Source organism: Leucoraja erinacea, chromosome 3 (genome assembly GCF_028641065.1).
Source record: "Leucoraja erinacea ecotype New England chromosome 3, Leri_hhj_1, whole genome shotgun sequence".
In the NCBI taxonomy this organism is placed as follows: Eukaryota; Metazoa; Chordata; class Chondrichthyes; order Rajiformes; family Rajidae; genus Leucoraja; species Leucoraja erinaceus.
In genome coordinates, this window is record NC_073379.1 from 91,538,014 (window position 1) to 91,556,361 (window position 18,348).

The window sequence follows — 18,348 nt, forward strand, 5'->3', positions numbered from 1 at the left end:
TGAATCTTTGAATAATTATGCAAATACCTGCCCCACAACATTTGAGTAGGTTTTGCATCTTATATACCGATCACAATTTGCAGCATGTATTTTTAGAATAGACTCCATGACCTTTTAGTAATTTCCCTCGACCTCTTTAAAAAGTGCCGACTAAAAAACACATATCTTTCCAGTCCAGAGGAGAGTTGCAAGGGGAGCAACATCATTCTGCACATCTGAACTTGCATCAGGGTAAATCGCGGCAGGACCTGATGGTGTACATTCTGACCTTTTATGTGTCCTGTGTATCTACTCTTGATAGCCCTTCCAAAATACATTGCCTCACACATTTCAGAAGTAAATTCCATCTGCCACTGGTGTGTGTGGATTTTATCATTAATCAATATTATTTTGCAAACCAAAGCTACCCTCGTCACAATCAATGACACCACCAATTTGCATGTAATCTGGGAATTTACTAGTTGCACGTCTTATATTCACACCTAAATTGTTCATGTGTATATTTCAAACATTAAGAGTTACCAGGGCTGATCGTTGTTATACACCACTAGTCACTGGTTTCCCATCACAAAGACAGCTTTCAACTATCATCCTCTGCCTCCTATTACTAAACTAATTCTGAATCCAATTTGTCAACGTGCCTTGAATCCCGTGGGTTCTAACCCTTTGGACTAATATTCCACATGGAACAATGATACCATGAATCTATTGCTGGCAATTTCATCTGATAAATTAGAGACAAGGAACAAATATGACAGTCAACGTTTATTGAGAAGCAATGTTCATGGCCGTACAATCAACATTGACAATGTGATGATTGCAAGATGGCAATTAGCAGGTTTATTTTTTGTGAGACATGCTGGTGAAGGGGTTGTTCAAATTTCATGAAAGAACAGCTGCAATTTAGATAGTTAGTTAGCGTGGAGGTTAACAATTCAATTTCCTTGAGAACAAAGTTCCTGTTTGATCAAAGTCTCCTGGCATATCAGAGGCTGTGGGATGGCTACATTAAAAAAAAATCTTGCCTAACATTTTATGAACATTGTTCTGAAGTAATATTATATTTGTAGGTAATCTTTGAGCAGCTAAATAAATTATTACAAAAGCTGGAAAAAGTTTTTTTGAAACGGATGGGTTAAATGGGTTTTGGTAGATAAATTGTCTTCTGCTTGATTGGCTTCCCTTGAAGACTATTCCCACAGAATACTATCATAATAAAGTCCTCTTACAGTTACATAAAAGCCAGTGAGACACATTTGGAATATTGCACTCAGATCCATGCCTCAGTTTATGAAGGACATGTTAATCTTGGGGCAAGTTAAGTAAGTTATACTGTCATAACCTAAATGTGACAGCATATCACATAATAAATTGAATTCATTCTTAGCTTCATATTTATATAGTAACTGGATTAGAAGGTATTAACTATATGCAGGTAGGACAAATTTGAATTGTTTTCTCTGGAATGTTGGAGACCTGATAGCAGTTTGTAAAATTATGAGAGGCATAATTTGGATATGGTAGACGGTCAGAATCTTTTTCCCTGGGTGGAAATGTCACAGACTAGAGGGCATAGTTTGAAGGTGAGCGGGGCAAAATTTAAGAGATGTGTGGAGCAAGATCTTTACCCAGAGAATGGTGGGTGCCTGTAACACACTGCAGAGGAGGTGGTGAAGGCAGATATGCTTGTGGCTTTTAGATAAACATTATTTTCTTCAATAGTGGTTGCAATCTTGCTTTTTAAATAATACAACTGTTTCCTGGCAACAATGTATCGGCTGTCTTTGCCTCAGCAATGAGCTCATCTGAAAGTTTTCTTCTTCTCACTGTGGAATTTAGGGACTTGGAAAGAACATGGCAAATACAGCCTCAGTTGTAATGAGTTGCAAAATTCAATTAAAAACAAGACATTTACTTTTCGGATATTACTGCATGTCAGTGATGTATCATGTGGAGTACTGAACATCACATCTGGCTATGTCTCTGCTGATGAAAGTGGCTTTTCATGTACTTGTAGTAGAAGTAATTTGTCATTGGAACCACATAAAAAGCAGGGAAAAGTGATGCACTACCCATATGAGAAGAGAAAACATCAGAGAGCAAAAGATGTGAGTGTTATTAATTACCACCGAGTGTTTAATAAAGTGTAAGACCTTTAGTGGAGGCAGATAGCCAGATCCACACAAAACTCAGCACACTGGATCTACTGAAAGACATGATTCCATTCTCTATCCTTTGATGTGTTTGCAATAACAATAGTTTTAATGGAGGCACAAGAAACTGTAGATGCTGGAATCTGGAGCAAAACACAAAGTGCTGGAGGATCTCAGTGGGTCAGGCAGCATCTGGGGATTGAATGGACAGGCGACGTTTTGTGTTGGGATTCTTCCTTCAGACTGATGGTTCAACAGTGGTTTTCACTTCAAGTCCAAGAGAATAACCAAGACTAGCATAGTCAAAGTAATATATTTGAAGCTATTCCTCTGTTTCTTATTTACTGATGAATTTAATCTGCAACAGCGTTCTTTAATCTATGTGCACCAGAGAGTTTTGCAAACCTTAGGGCAGCTTGATCAAGTTCAGAAGGAAGAAAATATATCATTGCTGGACCTTTACCCGCCATCAGAACTCGGTCATCATCTGGATGACTCACTTGCCTGGAAATTCAATTTACGCAGCTCTGTTTTTCAGCATTATGCAATTGAGAAAAGTTATTGTCTTCTGAAGTGAAGCACAATAATGACTATTTCCAGGTTATTTAACATCACTGCAAAAACCCATCAGTGTTTCTGAATGTATATCAACTCTGCACCTCAATGCAAGATTACAATTACTGTGGATGGATGAGGTCATTCCCTATGCCACTTTTCTGATCATTTCATCCCACTACACAAGTCCTGACCAGCCATACAACAACTGGCTAATCTAACTCCATCTCCCATGCTCCCCAACCCCTGCCCCAGACCAGACTAATGGACCATACATCTGATACTGAAAATGTGCAACAACAAAATATAGACACAAAGTGCTGGAGTAACTCAGCGGGTCAGGCAGCATCTCTGAAGAAAAAGGATGGGTGACGTTTCTGGTCAGGACCCTTCTTCAGACTGAAAGTCACCCATTCCTTTTCTCCCGAGATGCTGCCTGACCCACTGTTACTCAAGCACTTTGAGTCTATCTTCAGTATAAACCAGCATCTACAGTTCCCTTCTACAAACGTGCAACAACAATCCTGATGCCCTTCTCACAACTGAAGTTTGCATCATAGTGGCCACAAGTGAAAAAGACAGTGATATTTCAAGTGCATGTGCACTACAGGTCTCCACCACTTCTCTTAAAGTTCCTTGCCCAAAAGTAAAAAAAAACTGTTCATTAGGTCAAAGGATTTGGATCGGTGATGAGTGGGGTTGGTGTTAAGGGCCTGTCCCACGAACATGCGACTCCATGCGGCAACCGCGACCTAACGTGGTCGCTTGAGCCGTACGGCCTCGCGGGGCCGGCCCCACTTCGATCGCCGGAACCATATGGAGTTGTGCGGAGCTGGTCCCGACATCGCGCGGGGCTCTGAAAAACCGACTGTGTTCAAAAATTCCACGCGGCAACGGCCTGCTGGCCCGCAGCCGCTTCGACGCCGTACGCACCGCCTCGACGGGCGTGCGCAGCGTCTTGACACCGTACGTCCTGCGGACTTCGCTCGAACTTCACATCTCTCACTCGACTTCCACCCGGCCCCCGCTTCCGGTTTGTTCGCACTCGCTGCATGCAGGCGCATGCCGGTGGGACAGGCCCTTTACTCATCAATAGCTGCAGTTGGACACTCAGTGAAAGTAGTTGGATCCAGTGATGTTCAATTGCATTCCTTTTCTGACTTAAAATATTGGTACCTTTCAAAGGAGATTATTTTAAGGCTTATGTTGAGGTCCAATATGCCAGAAATTGTATTGTTTGAAATATTTCTGTGAGGTTTCCTCTCACGGTTCAGAAGTTGCAGCCCTGCCACTAGTGCTCAGATAGGGCATTGATGGAGAGAGGGATCAGCTCAAGTGGAATAGTGTCCAGAATCTGAACTAGGGGGCAAAGGCCATGCCTGGGTGTTCAGGGGGAACACAAGAGGCAAACTAAATGAGTGACTTCACCACTTTGTGTAAAAACAAAGATATTTATATCTGGTTAAGAGCACTTTTCAAATTTAGTGGAATTGAATTGTCTATTTAAATTTGCACAATGACAGTATTGTGAATTGTATAAATTTCAGGCTCAGTGCATGGCCTGAACTAAAACAGAGCAATTTGTGTCTTTGCCTCTGACAGTGATTAGATTCCGTCCTTTGTTACTGAGGGACACGAATGCTTTGTCTTCTCATAAATGGATTTTGTTTCATACTCTAACTTGATATAAATCTACCAGCTGATTCAGCAACACCTGTCAGTAATGGAATTATGGGACTTGCAACACACTGTGCATATCGATCCGGTTATGATCTAGTCCAAGATTGGATGTAAAACAATATTGCTGAAGGCATCGATGTAAATGTCTAATTGGAATAATGAGCAAGGCAGCATTTTGTTTCATTTATCACAACTTTGGTTTTAGACAGCAGCACAGGGTAGATTATCAACCACATTGGCAGATAAGAAATTATGTTCACAAGGGTCTAACTCTTTATTCCCATTTTACTGATCCTGGGATGAGATAGACAATAGATAATAGACAATAGGTGCAAGAGTAGGCCATTCGGCCCTTCAAGCTAGCACTGCCATTCAATGTGAGCATGGCTGATCATCCACAATCAGTACCCCGTTTCTGCCTTCTCCTCATATCCCCTGACTCCGCTATCTTCAAGATGCTGAAGTAAAGGGAACATGGCGTGGAATGATCTAACGTGGAACACTTACTTTTAGATTTTTTGAAAGACAACAGGGAAACAGGTTCTTCGGCCCATTGCATCCACGCTGACCAGCAATCACCCAATGGACTAACACTAAACTACGCACTAGGGACAATTCCTTTACAATTTTACCAAAGCCAATTCATCTGCAAACCTGCACGTCTTTGGAATGTGGGAGGAAACCGGAGCACCTGGAGAAAACCCACGCGGTCACAGGGAGAACGTACAAACTCTGTACAGACAGCACCCGTAGTCAGGTTTGAATCCAGGTCTTCAGTGCTGTTATGGGCCTGTCCCACTTAGGCGATTTTTTAGGCGACTACAGGCAAATTGGCTGTCGCCACATGGTCGCCGTTGTGTCGCCTGTATGGTCGTGAGTCGTCTCCTCAACCACGTAGAGTCTTAGCGTCTTTCTGGTCACCGCAAAATTTTCAACATGTTTTCGGCGACAGTAGGTTTGACGCATATGAGCGTATCTTGACTTCTCCTGACCTAGGTGCTGTGGTAGGTTGTCGCCAGGTTAACGTAGGTTGTCGCCAGGATGACGGTTGTCGCCGGTGATGACTTTTTGTGAATTGGCGACTACCTACGTCAACCGGCGACAGGTACCGGCAACTGAATTGTCGTAGCTTGTCGTGGTGTGGTCGTAGGTGGACGTCCTAATGGTCGCTCGTTGTCGGTAGCTTGCCTTAGCTTGACGTCGACTAGAAGGTAGGTTGTTGTTGAAGACATTGTCATAGGGCGGGGTCCAGTCGCTGATTTTCGGCACGACCTGCTGCGACTATGACAAGATCGCCTAAGTGGGACAGGCCCGTATGGCAGCAACACTACTACTATGCCACTACTACTACTACTACTATGCACTACTATACTGCGTTATCTCTTCAAGATATGCCTACCTTGAAGAAGTTCTCCTCTTCTCTCCGGAGACAGTTTCACTGCTGTCTCCTCCCATCCCCCAGCCTTCGGGCTACTCCTCCTTTTCCCTTTCTTGTCCCCACCCACCCCCGCCCCCGATCAGTCTGAAGAAGGGTTTCGGCCCGAAACGTTGCCTATTTCCTTCGCTCCATAGATGCTGCTGCACCCGCTGAGTTTCTCCAGCTTTTTTGTGTAACCTACTACTATGCCACCCTGCTGAGCAAATATGTCTCATATTTTGAGCAACTGAGAATTTATTAAAGATAATAAATCATTTCTCAGTGTGGTAATTCAAAGATGGAATTGCGTTTTGGGGTACTGATTGGAAATGATCAGCCATGATCATATTGAATGGTGGTGCTGGCTCGAAGGGCTGAATGGCCTACTCCTGCACCCATTGTCTATTGCCTATTGTCTTCAACCAAGCCTGCCACGTTGTATTGGTCTTTTTGCATGCCAAGGTATTTTATAATCCAGTAGAATATGCCTAAGGTTGTATATTGTTCACATTTATATACCTATGTGAGGGTTTCGAGCACCTTCTTATGATCGGATTATCTCATATATTATACAGTAGATGAGGATGCATATAGCAAATCATTTGAAAGGAAGTTGTGAATGGTGCATGGGAGGTTCAAAGTCAGGACCTTACTGAGCCAGAGAATTGCAGGATATGGAGATCCTGTCTTAACACCTCACCTAGTTGTCACATTTAAATGAAAGTTCCCTGCTTTCACTTGAGCAGATTTACTACTTGTGCAGGAAGGAACTGCAGATGCTGGTTTACACCAAAGATAGACACACAATGCTGGAGTAACTCAGCGGGACAGGCAGCATCTATGGATAGAAGGAATGGGTGATGTTTTGGGCTCTCTTCAGACTGAGAGGAGAGGAAGACACTGAGATAAGGAAGGGTGAGGTGTGAAAATGAGACATTGAAAGGTGATGTAGTTCAATGAAAATGTAGAATGGATCATTGTTAGCAAGGAGAAGGTGACATCGGAGCATACAGAGATAAAATGTAATCAGGGGAACAGTCAGGCTGGTTGGAGAACTAGGAGGGGGAGGAATAGACAGAGAGGGAAACCAAGGGTTATTTGAAGTCAGAGAAGTCAATATTCATACCGCTGGGGTATAAGCTGCCCAAGCGAAATATGAGGGGCTGTTCCTCCAATTTGCACTGGGCCTCACTCACGACTGTGGAGGAGGCCCAGGACATAAAGGTCAATATACTACTTGCTGTCAGGTGAGAACAGGAATGTAACAACAGGAGTTTGTGGCTGAACATCAGTGCCAGTGGGAAGGAGGCAGACTGGGATCAGGTTGGTCTAGGCCCAGCATGATCAGTGATTACTGATATCAGAGAGCCCAACAACTCTTTTCTGGGCCACGTCTGTTGGTCTACAAGGACAGATGCTGGATATTTTTTAACTAATCCTAGATTATTTTAGTTGGTGGCCCTTGTGCCATGGGTCTGGTGCCAGGCTGCAGGTAACTCCGAACTCTCCCATATATGAAGTTAGTGTTATGTTGCAGCATTGATAACCTCACTGAAATATTAAATAGAATCCATCTTCTTTCAATTCACCTGATTCCATGCCATAAATACTACAAGAGGTGTTAGGTTGCAGTCGGTCTGATTGGAAAAGAATGGGTAAATCACTCATTCCAATGTAACTGCTCCTTCTTCTGTCAGAAAGGAAGAACAGTAATTTTACCTTCACTCAAAATGCAAATAAGAAATAAGAACTGTAAATGCTGAATAACTGACTCAAAAATATGAAAACACAACAGGTCAGGCTGTGTCCATGGAAAGGGAATGAAATGGAAGTTTCTAGTTTTAAATGTCTTTCTGCATCGAATAATGCAGAATCACATTTTCTAAAATATCTGTCTTATCCTGGTGTTTCTCTGTGGTAGTTCCATTGTGTGTTTAGATTAAATGATTTGGTATTAATTCTACTGTCGTGTACTTATCTACCATGGTTAATGTGCCCAACGCTTTCTAATTAGTGTAAGTTTTAACTTGACATCAATTAATCACCAAAATATTATTTCAATTAGTAATGCAAAGGTGTCAAAGAGGAAAAAAATATGCAGATTCTTTTCTGTACGTTTCCTTCTTCACTCCGCAAGCAGCTTGCAGTCTGCTTCTGTTAAGGACCGATTTCATAAAAAATTCTCATTTCATTAAAAATTCTCATTGCGGGAGGCAACCCAGAGAATGGGGTAGCCCTGTAGCATTTGTTTTACTGTTTTGGGCAAATGTAATAATCTTTGAAGCAACAGGAGAAAGCAGATTTCCGTCTTAAGCACGAACAGAACATGGGCAGATGTCAGCAGCAGCCAAATATATGCCTGGATAAGAATGATAATGTTACCAGTAACTAGATAGATGCTGATATCCCATATAATTCTGATAATAGAGGTATTAACCTACTTATTTTAATTGCTTAACATCCCCCTTGTGGGCCTTGAGGCTCCTTCATGTTGCTGGTCACTGGAGCTAATGACAGGGCGACCAACAGAACAACCATTATTGCAGGCGGTGTCTGGTACAATGATGGTGCACTCTGTTCTTAAAGAGACACTAACAAATGATATTATTTCCCTTTTGAAGAATGTAATAAATGGAAAGAGCCTGCAGTATTTCCCCATATAAATTCTAGCCTACAAAGGCGCAGTATTACAGCATATATTCATAGGTGCTTTGTCATTGGATATAATGGGCCTTGAATGTACTGTTGTTATGATGCTCCTTGCATGTGCAGTGGATTAAACTGCATGTGCAGCATGCATGAGCTCCATGTGCAGCTATATTTACGAGGGAGTTAGATGTGGCCCTTGTGGCTATAGGGATCAGGGGGTATGGAGAGAAGGCAGGTACAAGATACTGAGTTGGATGATCAGCCATGATTATATTGGTGCAGGTTCAAAGAGCCGAATGGCCTACACCTGCACCTATTTTCTATGTTTCTATTACATTCAGCACTATTTAGTCTATCCATTCAGTCTATCCCAAACATAGACACAAAGTGGTGGAGTAACTCAGTGGGTCAGGCAGCATCTCTGGGGAAAAATGATGAGTGGTCCTGACCTGAAACATCACCCATACTTTTTCTCCGGAGACGCTGCCTGACCCCGCCTGCTGAGTTACTCCAGCACTTTGTGTCCATTCATCTCTTCGGAGTTTGATCACTGTAGCACTGTCACCCAAATTTGCTCCCTCTATCTGTGACTTGTGGCTACCATCCTTACTGGCAGTTATATTCTTCGGGATTCTGCTTCTGATTCTATGTATTTTTCCCACCTTGTAATATTCGTAGCACTGGCCAAATTGTCAGGAAATTCTGAAGCTGCGTCGATCCCATAACATTCATGTCAAGGCATCTTGCATCTCTTTCACATGACATGCTGCCTTCCAAAGGTACATTTAACCTTATTGCAATGCAGCTCTTAAATAGGCAACTCCCTTAATTGCACAATACCTTATAAATGGATAACACCCTTAATAAAATTACCCAGAAGAATTTCAAATGATTAGTTTTAATTGCAACACTGACATCAACAATTACAAGGCTGTAGCCTAGCTATGTTAAGCTGAATCATCAAGTACTCTTGTATTTAACACTAATCTTCATTTTGAGTTGGGAGCTCCAACTCTATTTTGCGTTGGAACTATGTCAATGTTGACCTCCACATGAAACCTTTAATGTAGTGAGGAATCTTATTTCCCCAGGCATTATTCTTCTGATCACAGACCTATGAAAACAGAATATGTTGGAAATAAACGGATGAAGCCTGCCCGGCTTATTTCAGGGTTTAAGTACCTGCAGTTTTCATTAACTGATGAAAGGTCATTGACGTAAAGTTTGAAGGGTTTCTGACTTCACCTAAAAGAAAAACTTTCAGTCATAGAAGGGGGAGGGGTGTGTAATTTTCAGATGGAGTAGATAGGATAAATAAACTGGGTGATAGGGGTTACTGTGGGAAAAAGAGTGTGAATAACAGGTCCCAGTTAGATACGTGGACCGAAAAAAAGAAAGATGGACTTGGGTTACAGTAAATTGAATAATTCAATGTTCATGCCATTGAGTTGTAAACTAATCAGGCAGATAAGGCCTTTGATAAGATTCCGCACGTAAGGCTGTCAAACAAGATAAAAGGCCACATTTGGAATATTGAGTTCTGTTAGGGCATCATGTTAAAGGAAAGTTAATGGCGTCAAGCTGGAAAGGATGCGGAGAAGATTTATGAAGACTGCCAGGATTCTAGAGTTTGAGCTGTAGAGAGAGGTTGAGCAGGCTAGGTCTCTATTCCTTGAAGCAAAGGAGGGGGTGATCTTATGGAGGTGTACACTATCATGAGAGGAAAAGATCAGGTAAAGGCAAAGAGTCTCTTGCTCAGATTAGGGGAATCGAGAACCAGAGGACATAGGTTTAAGGTGAGGGGGGGGGGAAAGATTTAATAGGAACCCGAAGAGTAACTTTTTTACAGCAAGGTGTATGGAATGAGCTGCCGCAGGAGGTAGATGAGGCAAATACTATCGGAACATTTAAGAAACATTTAGACAGGTATATGGATAGGATAGGTTTAGAGGGATATTGGTCAAATGCAAGCAGGTGGGATTAGTGTAGATAGGACATGTTGGTCGGCGTGGGCAAGTTGTGCCGAAGGGCCTGTTTTCATGCTGTGTGACTGTGTTACTGATCTGGATGATGGAATTGATGGCTTCGTGGAGATGACATGAGGATTGGCGGAGGGGCAGGTAATGTTGGGGACACAGGAAGTCTGCAGAAGGATTTGGACAGGTTGGGAGAGTGGGCAAAATAGTGGCCACGGGGATACAGCGTAGCAAAGTGTATGGTCATGCATTTTAGTAGAAGGAATAAAGGTGTAGGCAAGTGGAATGTTAGTATTAATTTTGAGAAGGCCAAAATATAAAAACAAGGATTACGAGAATGATCCTAGAGATGATTGCTCTAATGTATGAATGGCGTTTGATAACTCTGGGCCTGTACTCGCCGGAGTTTAGAAGGACGAGGGGGGATCTCATTGAAACTTACCGAATACTGAAAGACCTATATAGAGTGGATGTGAAGAGGATGTTTCCAGTAGTGGGAGAGTCCAGGACCAGAGGGCTGAGCCTGAGAATAAAAGGATAGGAATACTTTATTGTCACATGTGACTAGGCACAATTAGATTATTTGCTTGCATACACAACGTATACAAATAGTAGCCAAAGCACGCCAGCCACTGCTGGGTACCCTTTTTGTACCCCCCCCCACAGCGATTCCCCCACGCCGGGTCCTCATTGTACTGTGTGGTACCCCCCCCCCCCCCCCCCCCCCCCCTATTGACCAAATTTTCTCCCCCACCTCCCTCACAGCGGTTACCCCAAAGGATGTACCTTTAGAAAGGAGATGAGGAGGAATTTCTTTAGCCTGAGGCTGTAACTCATTCTTAACCATGAGCAACTGTCTTACAAGGAATTCTGGAGGGCCTCACCATTGAGGACCAAGCTACTCTGAGCGCACAATGTCATAACTGTGCACTTATAAAGGTGAAGCTTGTTCTTTCATTTAGGCTAGTGGCAAGTGTGGGCAGTTTGCCATTAGCAGCAAGCTCTGGTCCACTGCATTGATTTTGTATTGGAATCTCATGGGCTTAAACACATGGCTCTTTGATTCAGAGCTGGTAGACACAGTGAGTTCCACCTTTGATTGCCACAAGGTGTATCATTCATCTACAGTAAAATTCCAGCACTGTCAGGACTTTCGTACTCAGCAGATTTTATGGATTAATGTATGTTATTTCTATTACAGTAATATCAAAATTCACTGCAAATTGACTTTTGTTTTGAGATTACACAGTTGTGTAAAACATTTTCCACAGAACCATTTGTGTAGATTTAAAGAGGATGCAAAAACTGAATTTCATATGAATGCAGGAAGTAGCTCCTGGTGAGTTTAACAGGAAATACCAGCTGGCAAGACAGGTTCTGAACCGCTGGGATTTCTAAGAATTGGGACAGAAGATTATTAGAGTTTTATAGACAATAGAAAATAGGTGCAAGGAGTAGGCCATTCGGCCCTTCATACCAGGACCGCCATTCAATGTGATCATGGCTGATCATCCACAATCAGTACCCCGTTCCTGCCTTCTCCCCATATCCCCTGACTCCGCTATCTTTAAGAGCTCTATCAAGCTCTCTCTTGAAAGTATCCAGGGAACCGACCTCCACCGCCCTGAGGCAGAGAATTCCACCGACTCACAACTCTCTGTGTGAAAAGGTGTTTCCTCATCTCTGTTCTAAATGGTTTACCCATTATTCTTAAACTGTGGCCCCTGGTTCTGGACTCCCCCAACATCGGGAACATGTTTCCTGCCTCTAACGTGTCCAAAGACGTAATAATCTTATATGTTTCAATAAGATCCTCTCTCATCCATCTAAATTCCAGAATATACAAGCCCAGCCGTTCCATTCTCTCAGCATATGACAGTCCCGCCATCCCGGGAATTAACCTTGAGAACCTACGCTGCACTCCCTCAATAGGAAAAAGTCCTTCCTCAAATTAGGGAACCAAAACTGTACACAACACTGCCCGTGTGGTCTCACTAGGACCCTGTACAACTGCAGAAGGACCTCTTTGCTCCTTTACTCAACTGCTCTTGTTATGAAGGCCAACATGCCATTCGCTTTCTTCACTGCCTGCTGTACCTGCATGCTTACTTTCATTGACTGATGAATAAGGACCCCCAGATCCCGTTGTAATTCCCCTTTCCCCAACTTGACACCATTTAGATAATAATCTGCCTTCCTGTTTTTGCTACCAAAATTGATAACCTCACATTTATCCACATTAAACTGCACCTGCCATGCATCTCCCCACTCACCCAACCTGTCCAAGTCACCCAGCATTCTCATAGTTCAGGCTGCCACCCAGCTTTGTGTCATCTGCAAATTTGCTAATGTTACTTTGAATCCCGTCACCTAAATCATTGATATATTTTGTAAACAGCTGCGTTCCCAGCACCGAGCCTTGTGGTACCCCACTAGTCACTGCCTGCCATTCCAGTACTTTGTCAACCTCTTCAGAGATTCAGTGGAAATTGAACAGTGAAAATCCAATTATTGCATTTTGTGTTTTGTTCTGATTGGAGACCAATCAGTCATTTAATTTATTTTTCTCTGGTTTCTGCACTTTCATTCAATTTGACTTGGAACGGGTACCATGAGGGCTGATAATTCTTAAGGGTCTTTCATAGAGATCTGTCCTCTGATCTGGCAACAGTAGCTGCCTTGCATTTAACCCATTTCTCACTCACCTCTTCCCTGTTGCCCTGGTCTATATTTATCCTTCACACAACTTCACTGAAAGACTCTACTCTCATCACACAGCAGTTGGTGGAACCTTGCTGTGTGCACATTAGCACCTCACCTCGAAGTTATGGGTAAATAAAATGGACACTCTTTGAAGTTCTACAAAAGCAGCCTTGGTTGTATCTGTAGTATTTATGGTTCGATGTTGCTCTCAATAAAACACCCGTTTGATTTGTCATTTAACAATAGACAATGGACAATAGATGCAGGAGTAGGCCATTCGGCCCTTCGGCCCTTCGAGCCAGCACCGCCATTCAATGTGATCATGGCTGATCATCCCCAATCAGTAACCTGTCACTGCCTTCTCCCCATATCCCCTGACTCCGTTATCTTTAAGACCCCCATCTAGCTCTCTCTTGAAAGTATCCAGACAACAAAGACATGGGACCATCACAAGCCACTCGTCTCCTCCAATCCCACTCATAGCTCAACAATGTCAACACTATCCGTCACTTCCAGGCTTGAAGGAGACTACTAATGTTTAATGATGCTATCATTAGGGCGGCATGGTGGTGCAGAGGTAGAGTTGCTGCCTTACAGCACCAGAGACCCGGGTCGACCCTGACTACGGGGGCTTGTCTGTACAGAGTTTGCACAATCTCTCCGTGACCTATGTGGGTTTTCTCCGGGATCTCCAGTTTCCTTCCACACTCCAAAGATGTACAAATTTGTAGGCTAATTGGCCTGGTATAACTAAATTATCCCTAGTGTGTGTAGGATAGTGTTAGGGTTGCTGGTCAGCGTGGACTCGATGGGCTGAAGAACATGTTTTTGCTCTGATTGTATCATTAAATTAAACTAAACTAAACTAAACTATTCTAAACTACCGTAAAATAAGAATGATGGGGTTGATTCTAAAGGTGGACAAAAATGCTGGAGAAACGTAGCGGGTGAGACAGCATCTATGAAGAGAAGGAATAGGCGATGTTTCGGGTCGAGACCCTTCTTCAGACTGAGGGTGGGGGAGGGTGGGGGCGGGAAAAAGAAACGATGAGGCGGAGATAGTAGGCTTGTGGGAGAGCTGGGAAGGGGGAGGGGAGGAAGGGAGAAAACAAAGACTATTTGAAATTAGAGAAGACGATGTTCATACCGCTGGGGTGTAAACTACCTAAGCAAAATATGAGGTGCTGTTCCTCCACTTTGCGCTGGACCTCACTCTGGCAATGGTGGAGGCCCAGGACAGAGAGGTCAGATTCGGAATGGGAGGGGAATTGAAGTCCTGAGCCACCGGAAAATCAGGTTGGTTATTGCGAATTGAGTGGAGGTGTTGGGCGAAGTGATCGCCATGCCTGCGCCTGGTCTCACCGATGTAGATTCTATAGTTCTGGCTACCCACTTCTCACTTGAAAAACCCTAAGGCCTGTGGTTACATTTCAGCTGGGGAGTGAGGAGGACGAATGGACCCTTGACTATTGATTTCCAAGGTCTGTCCAGGTGCAATATTTAGGAAGGTCTTTCATTGGGTGGCTGAGTATTAAACGTATTGCTGGAGGAACTCAACAGGTCAAGCGGCATCTGTGGAGGTAAATGGACAGATGACGTTTTATCGAAGGTAGATACAAAATGCTGGAGTAACTCAGTGGGTGAGGCAGCATCTCTGGAGAGAAGGAATGGGCGACGTTTCGGCCCGAAACCCTTCTTCAGACGTTTCGTGTTGAGACGCGTCTTCAGACTGGATGACTATCTGTTTGAATTTGAAGTGTGTGAGCCACGTCTCCATTGGTCGATGTATGTTTCTGTCAGAAACTTCCTGGTTTAAATCCAACTTCAGAGACTTGACCATGGGAATCTAGTCTCGTGTACAGTCTAGTAGTGAGCTGCTGAATATGCAGTTTTGGAAAGGGGTAAAGTGGTTGCTCTCTCAGGCGGAAGTAAAAAACCTAATGGCACTATTTCACAAAAGTGCAGGGCATCTTTCCCTGTTGCCCCGGCCATTATTTATCCTTCACACAGCTTCACTGAAAGGCTCTCATCGCACAGCAGTTGTGTGCATATTGGCTGCTATAATTGTAATCTGCCAAAGTAGCTATATTTCAAGAGTCAAGTGGCGAGAGAGTTTTATTGTCATGTGTCCCAGATAGGACAATGAAATTATTTCTTCACTGTTTGCAGGTAGAAAGGTGTGAAATAAAGAAAGAACAATTTTTCATGGTGCAGCACTTTCTCTGTTGTAGCTTTCTAATTGCATTTTTAAGCACAAGCAGGCATGTTCTATCCATTTTCTGCAATGGTTGGCCAGAGGTCCCTGGGGGGGGATGAATGGACATCATTCAAAACAGGGCTGAGGAGATCTGTGGTTCAATGAGAAGGAAAACCTTAAATAAAGCAGAGAATGCAAGTGTTACTTAGCAAATTGGGCCACATCAGTGGAGCGAGAGGCAGTTAACATTGCAGCTCAATATTCTTTCATCAGAATTAAAATGTCCTCTGTTTCTCCAGCCACAAAATGATCCTAGACGAGTTATTTTAGGACTTTGTGTCAGGTTACAGGTTTACTGCATCGTCAGTAATTTGCTTCTGGAGAAATACTGGTGTTATGATGGTAAACTACCTCAGCAAAGCCTGTTATAGAGCATCAGCAAAAAATTATTCCCATTCAGTATTAACATACTAACTGTATAGAAATCTTTCTCTGAAAATGTTTGGATAAAGCAATTAATATGCTGATGAGCATGATAGCCTAGACTGATTGATTTTAAACGTGTGGGCGGAATGCAGTTATGAAATAACAGGTTTATCTGTGGAGGAGGAGGGCAGTGTTCATAAATCCCTCACTAATAAAACACACTAAATAATTCAGTTAATTACTCAGGGAAGTATGCACCCAGTGCTGACTCAGACCTGCCAACCAGGTTCTCAGATTTAACCAAAGCCCTCCACTAACTGAGTCTGTTTGGAGTGTAAAGAATGCTTTGTCAAGATTGATAGGCCAGAGGCATAATACTTCCAGCACAAAACAAGCGATATTATCGGTCTTAAAGTTAAATACAGATGGAAGGTTTTAGTTTGCACTAAAGTCAACCAATGTAACAGTCTAACAGGTGTAGGATGGAACAATGTAATAACAAGGAACTGCAGATGCTAGAATACCAAAGAAAGACACAAAATATTGGAGGACGGGCAGCAATTCTGGAGAACATAGATACGTGACGTTTCAGGGCAGGACCCTTCTTCAGACTTCAGAAACATCACAAACAGGAAAGTAGACTATTATCTGAATGGTGGCCGATTAGGAAAAGGGGAGATGCAATGAGACCTGGGTGTCATGGTACACCAGTCATTGAAAGTAGGCATGCAGGTGTAGCAGGCAGTGAAGAAAGCGAATGGTATGTTAGCATTCATAGCCAAAGGATTTGAGTATAGGAGCAGTGAGACTCTACTGCAGTTGTAGTGGTCTTGGTGAGACCACACCTGGAGTATTGCGTACAGTTTTGGTCTCCTAATCTGAGGAAAGACATTCTTGCCATAGAGGGAGTACAGAGAAGGTTCACCAGACTGATTCCTGGGATGTCAGGACTTTCATGTGAAGAAAGACTGGATAGACTCGGCTTGTACTCGTTAGAATTTAGAAGATTGAGGGGGGCTCTTATAGAAGCTTACAAAATTCATAAGGGGTTGGACAGGCTAGATGCAGGAAGATTGTTCCCGATGTTGGGAAAGTCCAGAACAAGGGGTCACAGTTTAAGGATAAGGGGGAAATCTTTTAGGACCGAGATGAGAAAAACATTTTTCACACAGGGTGGTGAATCTCTGGAATTCTCTGCCACAGAAGGTAGTTGAGGCCAGTTCATTAGCTATATTTAAGAGGGAGTTAGATGTGGCCCTTGTGGCTAAAGGGATCAGGGGGTATGGAGAGAAGGCAGGTACAGGATACTGAGTTGGATGATCAGTCATGATCATATTGAATGGCGGTGCAGGCTCGAAGGGCTGAATAGCCTACTCCTGCACCTAATTTCTATGTTTCTATCACCTATTCGTGTTCTCCAGAGATGCTGCCTGACCCACTGAGTTACTCCAGCATTTTGTACCATTCATGGGATGGAACGAATTAGGTGAAACATTACATGAAGACACAACCCTTTTATTTTTTAACTTTCTTGCAGAGGAATGGAGAGAAGTCAAGAATGGACGCCACTAATTTGATGGACAAGCTGTGCAGCATCTTGGAACAGCGCAAGATGAAGCTTATCAAGTCGATTGAGGACAGCCGTACCTCAAAGCTGGAGAGATTGCATTGCCAAATGGATGAATACCAGGGAATGCTGGAAAATAGTGGATTGGTGGGTTATGCACAAGAGGTTCTGAAGGAGACAGACCAATCTTGCTTCGTTCAGACAGCAAAGCAGCTGCACACCAGGTGGGTTGAGAAATCTTATTCTCCATAGTTCACTGAAAATGGCACTGCCATTGGCACTGTGCTTCTTATATTTCCTGTTGAGTGTAAATAGAACTGTACTTTTAAGGAAACCACCATACCTCGACAGAGTATGTCGGGTGAGACTGGCTCATCGCGGCGTATCTTTTTCATTGTGTGAAGATAGACACAAAACGCTGTTGCAACTCAGCGGGACAGACAGGATCTTTGGAGAGAAGGAATGGGTGACGTTTCGGATCGAGACCCTTCTTCATTGTGTGATGTTCCTGAGTGTGGACGATTGACGAGCTGCACCTACTTTTATTCCACCAATTTCAACCTAACTTTCCTTCAACATTTTAAGGGAAAGCTAAGTAAATACCAAATGACTCACAATAAGTTTAATTTCTCCATTTCTGTAAATAGTGCATCCATAAGTTGGAAGAAAGAGTTGTGCAGATAGCTGGATTTATGGAAATGGAGTAATTTCTGTGAATAAGCTTATGAGGAAACATTAATTATAGAAAAGTTGATGTGTTTAGTCCTAACCCAAAAAGGAATGCGCTGGACTTCCAGCCACTATTTAACAAGGCCAAAATTTGGAGCACAGTAGTTCTTGTTGGCCAAATCTGTATCGAGATTGTGGGAGATTGTCAGATCCGCCATCAACCCCCCTCCCCTTGAATTCTGAAGAGCACGGGGTTATGGCGAGTACGAGACAACCAGCATCAGCTGTACAGTGTTCACTGAGCCACAACTCTGAACAACTTGCTTGATTAGATCACAATTGACCCTAAAATGTTT

The 18,348-nt window shown here is 43.1% G+C and overlaps 1 protein-coding gene across 6 annotated transcripts in view; it reads left to right on the top strand.

Annotated features, from left to right (window-relative positions):
• The window catches only part of trim36 (tripartite motif containing 36), a 103,104-nt gene that overhangs the window by 44,995 nt on the left and 39,761 nt on the right, over nucleotides 1-18,348 (top strand). For all 6 annotated transcript variants that reach the window (XM_055633177.1, XM_055633178.1, XM_055633179.1 and 3 more), the window contains one exon: nucleotides 17,294-17,547. In XM_055633177.1, the coding sequence (XP_055489152.1) occupies nucleotides 17,294-17,547 (254 nt within the window). The remainder of the gene's footprint in view (nucleotides 1-17,293; nucleotides 17,548-18,348) is intronic.